Source organism: Oryctolagus cuniculus, chromosome 6 (genome assembly GCF_964237555.1).
Source record: "Oryctolagus cuniculus chromosome 6, mOryCun1.1, whole genome shotgun sequence".
Lineage (NCBI taxonomy): Eukaryota > Metazoa > Chordata > Mammalia > Lagomorpha > Leporidae > Oryctolagus > Oryctolagus cuniculus.
Window position 1 is genome coordinate 126005505 of NC_091437.1, and position 12897 is coordinate 126018401.

At 45.5% G+C, this 12897-nt stretch overlaps 1 protein-coding gene across 3 annotated transcripts in view; it reads right to left on the reverse strand.

The window, feature by feature from the left end:
• Positions 1–1028: 1028 nt before the first annotated feature.
• ANKRD46 (ankyrin repeat domain 46) overlaps positions 1029–12897 on the reverse strand; it is a 37241-nt gene continuing 25372 nt past the window's right edge. For all 3 annotated transcript variants that reach the window (XM_008255795.4, XM_070075370.1, XM_002710715.5), the window contains 3 exons: positions 10885–11222; positions 9387–9545; positions 1029–2960 (listed from right to left, as the gene is read on the reverse strand). In XM_008255795.4, the coding sequence (XP_008254017.1) occupies positions 2744–2960; positions 9387–9545; positions 10885–11195 (687 nt within the window). In that variant the 5' untranslated portion in view covers positions 11196–11222 and the 3' untranslated portion in view covers positions 1029–2743. The remainder of the gene's footprint in view (positions 2961–9386; positions 9546–10884; positions 11223–12897) is intronic.

Below are 12897 nucleotides of genomic sequence, written 5' to 3' on the forward strand. Positions count from 1 at the left end.
TTGAGGCCTATTTAAAAAAAAAAATCACCCTCACTAACCAAGGTGAACAGTGTTCCTCTGCACAGCGCATGTGTCAAGCGGCAGGCAAACTGTGGGAGAAAGACCAGCAGAGTTCACATGGGCAGTTTGCAGAGAATAAGGCCACTGAATCCGGAGACCAAATGCAGCTACAGGTAAAAAAAGTCAACAATGCTACCGGTATTTCTACACAAGGACCTCCGCAGGATGCACTGTGGATACAAAGTGCTGGAAACACAGTCAGTCCCTGCTCTCAGAAAATTTCTAATTAGAGACAAATGGGGAAAAAAATACATGTTTGTGTAGGAACAGACCAAGAGACGCACAATAAATATCATAAAACAGTATGATAAGCTCTGGGAACTGACAGAGAGGCGGGCAGCCAGACCTGGGTACCTGCGGGAGGTTTCCTGAACACGCTAGGGTTTGAGCTCGCATGGTGAAGGCTGTAACACTGGGAGGATGGCACTACGGTGCACCGGAGGAAGAGGGGGAAATGCGCACAGAGGAATGGGCGAGGAGACCTCAGTCGCAGCCTGCTGGCAGGGCAGCGGGCCAGGCTCTGGATAAACACGGTCCCACTGCCGGATTCCCACCAGCCAGAGGGCAGCAGGAAACAGCAGGCTTACACAACTGGGACAGAGGCTGGATCGGGACTGCTGCTCCCCCACGACCCAGCTGTCTGACCTTGGGGGAGTCACTTCACTTCCCTGCGTCAGTTTTCTCATCTTATGAAATGGGGCCATGCAGGGCCCAAGGGAGGGCCAGGATGAAATGAGATGGGGCGTGCCAAGTGACCTGCGTAACTGCGAGCTGCTGGATCGTAGTAGTTACTGTCACCCAAATTTGCTTCAGAGCACTTTCAAGGCAAACGTGTAGGAAAAGTCAACACACCCATTACAACAGGTTTGGAAAAAAACTTCGTTTTTTTTTAAACAACCTATTTTGATCCATCACAAAATCCCCAAATCAAAAGAAAAACCATGACACACTAAGAAAATGAGTTGTGATTAAGGGATTCATAAATATATTTATTGGTTTTATTATTGAAAGATGAATGCAGAGAACAGACTTCAAGGAAATCAGCACTTAAATGGAAACGTTAATGGTAAAAAAACGTAATACATTTACATAATTCACCAGCTGTGCATATCTGCTTAGATTTATTAAAAAGAAACAAAAAAAGTCATGCAAATCCCAAAGCTTTCACTCGAACTCTCTGCATCTGAGTTCTAGTGTTCTCCATTCTAAAGCCAGCTGTTTTTGCAACATACGGCGGCAGGCTAATCCTGAGGCTACAGCTCTTTAACAGAGAATAAAGCCGCATGAAAGAAAAACCCTTAATATCAGATACACAAATACAAAAGAGAAAATATCAAGAAGCAAAAGAATCACAGAACTACCAATTCTATTCTAAACTTAACCTCTAACTCTAGCAACAGCTCACTTAGCAGTAGCTTAGGTGCCTCTGTCTTAAAAAATAAAACCATTAATTCTTTGATTACAATTTCCTGATTCAAGGAGCACCGATCAAGCTTTCATATGTTTCCCCTAATAACCCAAGACTATGATTTACATACTACAGAACCTCAAACAAAAGAGGCCTCCAAGCTCACTGCTGAGACCTGCGCCCAGGCAGGCAGCCAGATTCTCCTTGTGCACGATGTGACTGCACGGAGCGTCTACGACCCCCAGTGCCATATGGCTCAGCACCATTTACTCATTCTCATCAGCAGAGAATTACTGATACGGAAGGCACTGCTAACCGACAGGGCCTCCCAACAGGGTTGCACATGAAACAGTTACGAAGTACGATAAAACTGTGACAACACAGCTAGCTTAGAGCACTGCATTTTTTTTTCACTGTAGTAACACTATGTAATTATAGTGGCAGTTCAAAATCAGAATTATTTTCCCCTGCTAACTCTTCAGTTAACAAAAGGGAGGTGGTTCTGACTGGTTTTGATGAGCAGGATACCTTTAAAACAAACACGAAGGGAAACTAAAACAGATATCAAAATGACTCCCTCAAGCTTTTCTTTCTCAGATATTAACAAGCACAGCAGTTTACAAAACAATCACAATTATCCCCAAAACAAATGAATATAATACCAAATCAATCATTTTTGAAGAAAACATAGCTCATTTTCTGAAGTTCTGTTTGGCTTGTGGCTAGTCTTGAAAATATTAAAATAAACCAGCCAGATTCTAACAATACTAATTAGCTGTACAGGACTTGAAAACAGTTTTAATCTGAAATGTTTCACTTCCTCTCCATCCCCAGAGAAAGTAAACAGAAAGAGAAAAGGGAAAACATCGCACAAATAAACACAATCAAAATCAAAGCCTCCAAGGAAAAGTAGCCACGTAAGAGCCCTCGTCTTTCTCCACACTTCAGCTGGCCCTCTCTCGGGGGAAGCTCCCAGCCCAAGGTCGTCCTCCACTCTTCCTTTACCTTCCATTCTCTGGTCACGTCCAAGCTCTCATCAGACAAGGCCATGTGCAGGTATGTCCTTAGATGCCAGGTTGAGTCAGAGGTAGTGCTGGGATGCAGGGTATTTGAGTATGATATGTAGGTAGGTTGAATGAACACATCGTTCTTCTACAAGGATTTACAATGGGGGAGAATGCAAAAGGAAAGATGTACAGCCCTCACTGCCTTGCACTAAGAACTCTGAGAAACTGAGAACACACACGCGCTTGCCTCCCGTCTCCCTCAAGCGCCTTAGTGTACCAGTTCAGGCTGGTTCTCCACAAACGGCAGCACCCCACTCACATAGTAGGCAATGCCCAGAGACAGCAAGGCAATGACAAAGATCAACAGCAGCACCCTCCAGAAGCCCAGGTCCTCTACAAACTCCTGCCATGTGGTGCGAAAGCTGGACAGGACTCCTTCACCTTGCTGTAGGTTGGGATTGAGGAGAGAATGGCTTTCCATGGCACTAGGAAAGGAGGAAAAAGAGAGGGGCATGAAATAGCACACTCCACCCAGTTCAAAAGCAAAAAAACAACAGGGACTGTATAATGTGGAAAAGACCAATCTTATAACACAGCACTTGCAAGGAGAAAGCTGACTTACATATTATCTCCACACTTCTGGATTGACCTACAGATCCCTTTGTGTCTGGACAGTCACCAGACAGTAAGCTGGTACATTGCAGCCATTACACTTGTGGGTTAGCAGCTGGTCTTCAAACAGGTAAAATGAGTTGTTCCACCAAGACATTAAGCCAAAACGTATTTTGGCTATTTTAAATTTAGAGGATTCAAAATGAAGATCTGAAACTGGAGATTTCAGGTTAACGAAAATAGGTAAAGATGGGTAAAACTGGTATGAATCTTGGTGGCAAGTGGGATTTTTTATTAATTTATTGCAATGATCAGACCTGTCTCCCTGCTTTAACTGTAAGCCTTGGACAAAGGCAGCTTATTCCTCAGTCTACGGCACATATGGGCTGGCCTAGTCACTGACTTTTTTATTTTTAATTTTTTTTGGACAGGCAGAGTCAGACAGTGAGAGAGAGAGACAGAGAGAAAGGTCTTCCTTTTCCGTTGGTTCACCCTCCAAATGACCAGCACGCTGTGCCAATCCGAAGCCAGGAGCCAGGCGCTTCCTCCTGGTCTCCCATGCGGGTGCAGGGCCCAAAGACTTGGGCCATCCTCCACTGCCTTCCCAGGCCACAGCAGAGAGCTGGACTGGAAGAGGAGCGACCGGGACAGAATCTGGAGCTCCAACTGGGACTAGAACCCAGGGTACCAGCACCGCAGGCGAAGGATTAGCCTAGTGAGTTGTGGCGCCAGCCCTGAAATTCTTAATTTCCTTCTACTGGCTTTGGTTCTATCTTGTAGCATAAGACAGAATACATTTATTTCTCTTCTGCATAAAGGCCAAGTGTAGGTGAAAGCAATGTAGTACAAATACTACAAAAACACTGATTCTGGTTTTCAAAACTATAGCAATGAGAAATACAACCACCACAAAGGGAAAACAGGACATCTGACTTGAGCAGGCTACACTGTGATGAATGGAAAGCTCTGGGGATTAGTACTCGCAGTCATGTCACATCAGGCAGGCCCAGGAACAGGGTGTCATTTAGATTAAAACCACAATGACCATAATCATATGTCTCGAGCATCTACTGGCTACACAAGGCCGCTACTGCTCCTCCTAACCCCTTCTCTTCCCTTCTCCCAGCCATCCGCACAGAACAGTGAAAGCAGCAGAAAACGTCTTAGCGTCTTGTTCTCTATGAACCACATAGGAACTGGCAGTTTTTATGACCTACAACTTTATTTACTTCTTGACCCAAAGGTCCTGTGGCCTTTCTCAGCGTCCAGGGCTCCTCTGAACCATGGAGGCTGACTCACTCATGGGCTGCTCTGTCTGACATTCAAAAAGAATATTTTTCATATTAACAGATGTTTATTTCCTGAGTAAGAGAAGATTATTTTCAGTGGGAATCTACAATACAGAAACTTCAAAAAATTCAATAAGCTCGAAACTAAGATTAGAACTTTGAGAAGGCCTAACTCACAAACAGACACAAGTTCAGAAGAGGCTGTCTGACCCCTGGTCTTGACCTGACAAGCCCTCATACTCAAAGGCACCAGACTCAACATGAGAACTCAATGTACATCCCCTGACAGAGCTGGGGAACATCTGGCCCATTGGCCAGGCCCTGCCAAGGCAACCACAAGCGGGACTCGAAATTCAGTAAATCCGTAGCAGGCTGATTTTTAAAGAATATTTATTTATTTTATTTGAAATGCAGAGTTACAGAGAAAGAGGGAGAGAGAGAGAGATCTTCCATCTGCTAGTTCACTCCCCAAGTGCCCACAACAGTCAGGGCTGGGCAAGACCGAAGCCAGGAGCCCAGAACTCCATCTGGGTCTCTCACGTGGGTGCAGGGGTCCAAGCACTAGGGCCGTCTGCTGCTGCTTTCTCAGGTGCATTAGCCAGGAACTGGTTTGGAAGTGGAGCAGCTGGGCCTCAAATGGGTGCCCATACGGCATGTCAGCATTACAGGCAGCAGATTAATTTGCCATGCCACAATGCTGGCCCCAGCAGGCTAATTTTTTGGTTGATAATTTTGTATGGCCCATGAATGATGCTATAAATACCCAAATGGCCCTTGGCAGAAAAAAGGTCCCCACCCCTGCTCTAGAAGCTCATGAAGCTCTGCCAATCAGTAATTTCTAAAGAACCTTTCTCAGGCTGGCGCCGTGGCTCACTAGGCTAATCCTCCGCCTTGCGGCGCCGGCACACCAGGTTCTAGTCCCGGTCGGGGCACCGGATTCTGTCCTGGTTGCCCCTCTTCCAGGCCAGCTCTCTGCTGTGGCCAGGGAGTGCAGTGGAGGGTGGCCCAAGTCTTTGGGCCCTGCACCCGCATGGGAGACCAGGAAAAGCGCCTGGCTCCTGGCTTCGGATCAGCGCAATGCGTGGGCCGCAGCATGCTGGCCGTGGCGGCCATTGGAGGGTGAACCAACGGCAAAAGGAAGACCTTTCTCTCTGTCTCTCTCTCTCTCTCACTGTCCACTCTGCCTGTCAAAAAAAAAAAAAGAACCTTTCTCCAATGGAAAAGCTTTCTACTTTCTGATTCCAGCAAAATAAAATGGTCTGAGTGTGGATAATCTTTTCCTTCATTTTTAAAACACATATTTCACCTATATTGTGTTATTCCATTTCTACAAAGTAAGAGAAAGAACTTAAACTTCAGAAAATATAAAGGAGTGGGGAAATATTTTTCATTAATTTGATTTAAAGGCCTTTGCAAGGCTGACAGATATTATGCTGTATCTCAAGGAATCCTAAGAGAAATGGAAAATCTTAGAGTAAAAACATTTGAAACTGCTTTATGGTCCACTCTAGGAAAGTAATATTCTAGCCAATCCCTTTAAATGCTTTCCTACTTTTTATTGAGATATAATCCATATACCACAAAATTTACCTTTAAAACTATAATTCGCCTGCTGTAGTGCAGTAGGTTAATCCTCCGCCTGCAGCACCGGCTTCCCATATGGGCACCGGTTCTAGTCCTGGCTGCTCCTCTTCCAGTCCAGCTCTCTGCTATGGCCTGGGAAAGCAGTAGAAGATGGCCCAAGTGCGTGGGCCCCTGTACTCCCATGGGAGACCCGGAAGTTCCTGGCTCCTAGCTTTGGATAGGTACAGCTCTGGCCACTGTGGCCATTTGGGGAGTGAACCAGCAGAAGGAAGACCACTCTATCTCTCCCTCTCACTGTCTGTAATTCTACCTCTCAAATAAATTAAGAAAAAACCTATAATTCAGTGGGTTTTAGCATTTTCACAAACTTGTACAACCATCTCCACTACCGAATTCCTCTTTCATCTCCTACGTAAGAAACTCTGCCTGCAGCAGTCACTCCTCACTGCCCTGCCCCTCTGTTCCAGGTAACCACTGAACTACTGGCTCTTTGGATTTGCCCATTCTGGACATTTTACATAAATGGAACCATATAGCACGTGGCCCTTGTGCCGGGCTTCTCCCAAGTCACATGTTTTCAGAATTCATCCTTATGGAGGCATGCACCATTACTTCACTCCTTTTTGTGGCACAGTAACACCCCACTGGGCGGAGAGATGATACTCTGTTCATTCATTCACTCCTCAGCTGGAGTTTCAGGTGGTTTCCATGTTTTGGCTTCTGTGAATATGGCTACTATGAACGTGCCTGTCTAAGTTTCTATATGGACATATGGTTTCAATTTTCTTTGGTATACACCTTGAAGTGGAATTGCTGGGTCAGACAGTAACTCTATGTGTAACTTTTAGAGAAACTGCCAGCCAGTTTTCCACCATGGGTGAATGACTTTCCATACCCACCAGCAATATCTGAGGGTTCTTAATTTCTCCATGTTCTCCATAACAGCTGTCATGGTCTGCCTTTTTGATTAAAGCCACACTGGGGGCTGTGAGCTGGTACTTCACTGGCTTTAATCTGCATTTTCTTAATGGCACTGCTGTTAAACTTCTAAATTAAATTTTCAAGTACTGCATTTCTATCAAGATAGTGAACTTGTGGTGAAGTAAGTTCCTACCTTATGCCTCATGACAGGCATAAGATAGCGTAACTAGGTAATAAAAATATTAATAATTTAATTCTGAAGAAGTGGTTTTATATAATGCTGTAAATAATGTGCATTCTCACCCTGAAGCGAAATGCCAAGAAACAGGAATCAATATTCCCTTGAGCTCCTTAAACAACTTATGACTTCTAAGTTAATAAGTAACTACAAAACAAAGCCAAAAATGTGTTTCTATAAAGAAGTGCTGAGAAACTGGTTATGAATAAAATAAGGGGGGCCAGCATGGTGGGTAAAGCCGCTGCCTGCAATGCCAGCATCCCATTTGGCGCCAGTTTGAGTCCTAGCTGCTTCACTTCCCATCCAGCTTCCTGCTAACGTGCCTGAGAAAGCACTGGAAGACAGTCCAAGTGCTTGGGCCCCTGCATCCATGTGGGAGATCAGGAAGAAGCTCCTGGCTCCTGGCTTTGGTCTGGACCAGCCCATTGCAACCATTTGAGGAATGAACCAGTGGATGGAATCTCTCTATACATATATCTGCTTTTCAAATAAATCTTTTTTAAAAAAATATTTATTTTATTAATTTGAAAGACAGAGTTACAGAGAGAGTAGATTGAGAGAGAGAAAGAGCTCTTCCAACCGCTGGTTCACTCCCCAAATAATTGCAACAGCCAGAGCTGAGCTGATCCAAAGCTCGGAGCCAGGAGGAGCCTCCTCCAGGTCGCTCACGCAGCTGCAGGGGCCCAAGCACCTGGCCTGTCTTCTACTGCTTTCCCAGGCCACAGCAGAAGCTGGATCGGAAGAAGAACAATCGGGACTTGAACCAGCACCCATATGGGATGCTGGCACTGCAGGCTGGGCTTTTACCCACTGCGCCATAGTGCCGGCCCCTCAAATAAATCTTTTTGAAAAATAAAAAATAAATAAATAAATAAAGACAGAGCAGGAAAAAATATATTCTTGAACATTTTTTATGGTAAAGCTTAATGTAATTTAGTATTACTTTCCATTTTATAGAAAATGAAAATAAATATCAATTTATTTTGGAGAAACATGAATTTACTTGTAACAGTTCAATATTACTAAAATGCTTACAGGCATCCTGTCGATCCCAGGTACACCGTGAGGAAGGAGGGCCTGCAAGTGCATCTCTGACTTCCTGCTCATTTTATTTCTCTGCCAACTGTCAGTGATCACTCATGAGAAGCAAGACATTTTAGCAATAAATTTAGCAATAAAATTCTAGATTTCTTTAGGACAGGAACAATGCTTCAAAGTATCCAAACAAATAGGCCTGTCCTTGAAAGTACAATTCATGGCACCCAACGAGCACACCAGCCAGCATACAAAGGAGGAGAGAAGCAACCACGGTACAAAGCAATCAAATGAAACAAGAGCAATGAAAAGCAGCGGATTTGGAGCTCATAAAAACAAGGATCCCAACGAGGATCCTCAACTCCTCAACAGTCTACGTGATCCTGAATTCACGTGCGGGTCAATCAGCTACCGGGTCATCACCTGATGCGGGCCCCTGTTTGTTCTACTCATCTGCCACCTGAAGCTTCGGGAAGAGATGATAGTAGCCTTCCTGCCTCGCTTGTATAATCTGGAAGGCTGAAGCTCCACGGCGGCCCACCAAGCCCAGTGCTATAAAACTAGTCCGGCCTACTGACGTCACCTGTTGAGCCGTGGAGGCTGCGAGAAAAGATGGCCTGCCACCTTTTCCGAATTGCCTGAACTGTGTTCCCCACGGCTCCTGGATGAAAATGGATAAGGGACTTCAGACCCCGTCAGCCCTGACATCTTCACCTCAGTTACTCACAGGAGCCCAAATTCCTTCCATTCCAACCCGTGGGAAAGTCACTTTCCCTTATGTTACCAACAGTGTCTGTGCTAATCCTTATGTTACCAATAGTGTCTGTGCTAATCCTGTTTCTCAGCACTTGAGACCATCTTTCTGGTCATTTCTGTATTGTCCAAGTTTCCAGTCTTACTTGCATTCGATTCATTTTTTGAAACTCCTTTCTTCCTGTGGTCTGTACTTAAACTTCTCTAACTCCGTTTCCCTCCCCCAGACTCAGCTCTGAGGCCCATACAGCCGGTGGCTAACAGAACATTATGTGGATGTGGGGACGCAGTATTTTCTGCTAACAGCTTCTCAACTGTGATCTCTCAATTGTGCTCTGAAGCCATAAGGACCTTTCTATCAAGTTCAAAGGCCATCAGAAACCTGCACTTGAGAGCAAACGAGCACAAAGTTCACAGGGCCAGCACAGAGGACCCGGCCGGGACAAGCAGCGTACTCCTTAACATTCCGTCTCAGGTACCTTTCGCTCTCCGCGGTCTGCATGGTCTCCAGTTTTGAGTGTGTTCCTCTGTTAAATCCTTTCACTTCCTGTTCTTCCAAAGACTCCAGCAATCGGATGACATCTTTATTCACTCCTCTGCGCTTTGCCAGAACTAAGGGAGTAGCACCTTGATGGTTGCTAAAACAAAAGTAAGAATAGAGAGGCCATGATAGCAGTTACACCATATTGTTAGTACCTGTTTGTATAGGTCTCAGCCAAACAGGGACGGGCCTGCTACCTCAGAGTAAAACACAAAGCAGAGCCAAAGTCCAAGCCAGAAGTTGAAATTTTCATTAATTTTTTTCCTTCCAAGGAAAAGGGAAAAGAGAATATGCAGGTAAAAGAGTGGACAAAGGGCAGTAAACAGAAGAGCAGATTAATTGGAAAGTCCAGTTCTGGATTCACTCTTATCTGACATTTATATTTTATGGGAAAGTATATGTAAACAAAGGCCAAGAATTTAAAAAAGAAAGAAAGAAAGAACCAAAGGAGCCTCTTTGGTTCACTGTTATTTAACACGAATCACAGAAGAAAACCCGAATCATGCTGAATCTTGCAGAAAACTCCAGCCACATTTTGTCCTGTGGCAACAGAACCATTCACAGGCTGAGTACCCCTTCTCTGAAGTGCTGGGGACAGAACTGCCTTGGCTTTTGGGACATTTGCATACACTTTACTGGTGGAGTAGACCTGATCCTAAAATTCAAAATGTGAATGCTTCAAAAATGTGAAACGTGGGCACCATGTTGGCCCTGTAATCTGGAGCATTTCAGACTTCTGCATGCAGCCTATCTTGTCTTATCGGATCCAGGGGCACTGCGGCGCTACAATAAATGAGGACGGCACATAGCGGTAACCGAAAGGCCGAGCTCAGTTTTAGAGACGACCTGAACCTTTCCCACTCAAGGACTGCGTATCACCAACACAAACAAACAAACAAACAAAAACCCCATGACTTCTTCAGATTGTCCAGTCTAAAAAGGACTCTGGACCCCAGAGGGTTATGAACCTGGTATATTATGTGACAGAAGGCACGCAAGCTTTGGAGTCCTGGAACCAGTTTCAAATTCCAGTCTGTCACCTACAAGCTGTATGAGCTTTGTGACACTAACTCTTCTTGTGTGGACTAACTCCTCTGTCAAAGGAAGGTAACACCTACCACAAGAGTACTCATTCTGGAGGCTAAGTGAGTTGACATAGCAAACACAGTCCCGTCCATGGGGTTCCAACAAATCTGAGCTTGGATCTGCCCTTTCCCTAGCCTTACGCTACACCTTTAATGAGCAGAAACTGGCTGCTGTCTTCATAGAAAAATCTGTACCTAAAATCAGTGCCTTGTTCACCTGCCTAACAAGGTTTCACCATCTTCAATGCCTTTTGGAGCTTATCAGTACAACAGATCAGTGAGGAAACACAGTCAATGGACTCCGAGATTAGACAACAGTTGAGGGACTGAGGGGAACCACAGAGGACTTACCAAATATCAATTTTGAGTCCATTGGAAACTAAGAACTGGATGGTATCCACATGGCCACAGAGGTGCAGCGCTGTGTTTCCTTGGTAATCTGTGGCCAGAAGGTCAGCACCGAATTTATGCAACAACTGGCAGATGTCCACGTTGCCCCGGGCTGCTGCGAGGTGCAGGCCTGTTCGGCCCCTGCTGTCACGGATATTTGGGTCAAAGCCACTTTCCAGAAGCCTCTTGGAATAATTGAAGTCTCCATCAATACACGCTTGTAGCAAAGGTACATTCGTCTGAGAAGAGTCATTTACAAAAACGTAGGACATGGTTCTGATGTGGCAGATGGACTATGCCTGTAATGGAACAGGAGGTGAGTGAGAGCTGAGGAAGCCGAGCTAAGCCCGGAGAGTACAGCACTACAAAAGCACGACATCTTATCCTTCTTGGCCTCCTGCCTCTAATAAATTATGTTACCAAACCCAGATAGTTTCATGTATTTTATTTTCCATTAAAGTGTTTTATTTTCGTCACATCTGCTAAGTCAAAATTGCAAGTAAATTTACTGTAAAGCTCTCTTTTGTTTTTCACCATGTCAAACGATCAGATAGTTTTAAATGGGAGTGGGCATCTGGGGCTGTGGTTATGTCCCTGGCTGAGATGCCCACATGTTGTGGACCAGCAGGCTGAAGATCTCGCTCGCTCTCTCTCTGCCTTTCAAATAAAATAATAGGATAAATTTTAAAGCAGGTTATCACTGCTTAGATAAGTTTACAGTACTGTCAGAAGACACATAACCTGTTCTTTAAACTTCAAAGAATTACATTTATATAAACGCTACTGCTCGCAGGAATTCCTGTTTAACACAAAGTCATTCCTTTTCACATATTTGCTTCTCCTTGTTCTTAAGCTATTCTGCATGGTAAACAGAACTACCTGCATGGAAAAAATCAAACAGCTTGCTGTCAGTACGGACCCGCCAGAACACTGTGTGTGCAGCCTAAATTTCAAGTGCTCATAGAAAGAGGAAAGCCAAGCAAAGTAACAAACTGAATTTAAAACTTAGAAATATTAAGAAGCCAATTCAGATTATCCTTCTTTTTACAATATTAATCCTATTGTGCATTGCCTGTGCCTATCTCATTATATGGTTTTGCCAAGACGTGAGAGGTGAAGTCTGAAGACGAGCGATGAGGAAAGGTAGTTATGCCTGGGAAGACAGAGGTAGGACATGAGCAGCAGCCTCAGCTGTGTCACCGTGAGGCCTCCTGTCGCCCACCAAGCAGGCTCGCCAGTCTGCCCGCACCTCTCGCTGATACCACTTGGCCCACTGGCATGCCTGAACTCTCAGAACACTCTGCTTACCACAGGGCAAACAACTGGACCTCTCTCTTCTCTTGGTTCATTAAAGAACAAGTCAAAATTTGTCAAGACAAACTTTATTAGGAAATTGGAAAGAAAGAAAATAGGCAAAGAGAAGGTAGGAGACTGACGCAGTTTGAGGGATGGCTCCCTCTCCCTAGGAATGCAAAAGCATGGTCACAGCTGGGCGGGCCCGCACAGCTCATCGGGAAAGTCTGCTTCTCGGGAACACGGCTGAAAGCGGACGCCTGACCAAGGCCCTCTGGCGTCTGACCTCCAGGGGCTTCAGGAAGGCGTGTCTGCAGAGTCTGCTGAGATCCCCGGCCCCTGGTCCTCTCCGCCTGGCTTCTCAGCAGAGCTGCTGTCCCTGTGTCCTTGGCTGCTTTCACTGCACTATGAGGCTGCCATGGGCCTCTGTGGGAAGCAGGGGCACGGCGTTGTTAATGGACTTTATTCCCTCTCCGTACACTTGACTGTCAGTGAGAGGCACCGAAGGACTGTACGCCAAGGACACAGCACGGTCTTACAAGTCATTAGATGGACGGCTGCACAGAGGGGCGAGACGGGAGGCAGGGAGGCCCATCAGCAGGCAGTGTCACAGCCTAGGCGAGAAATGCCGAGGCTGAGCCCAGGCAGTGGCAGGCAGAAGGGGGCCGCTGGCCGGTAACA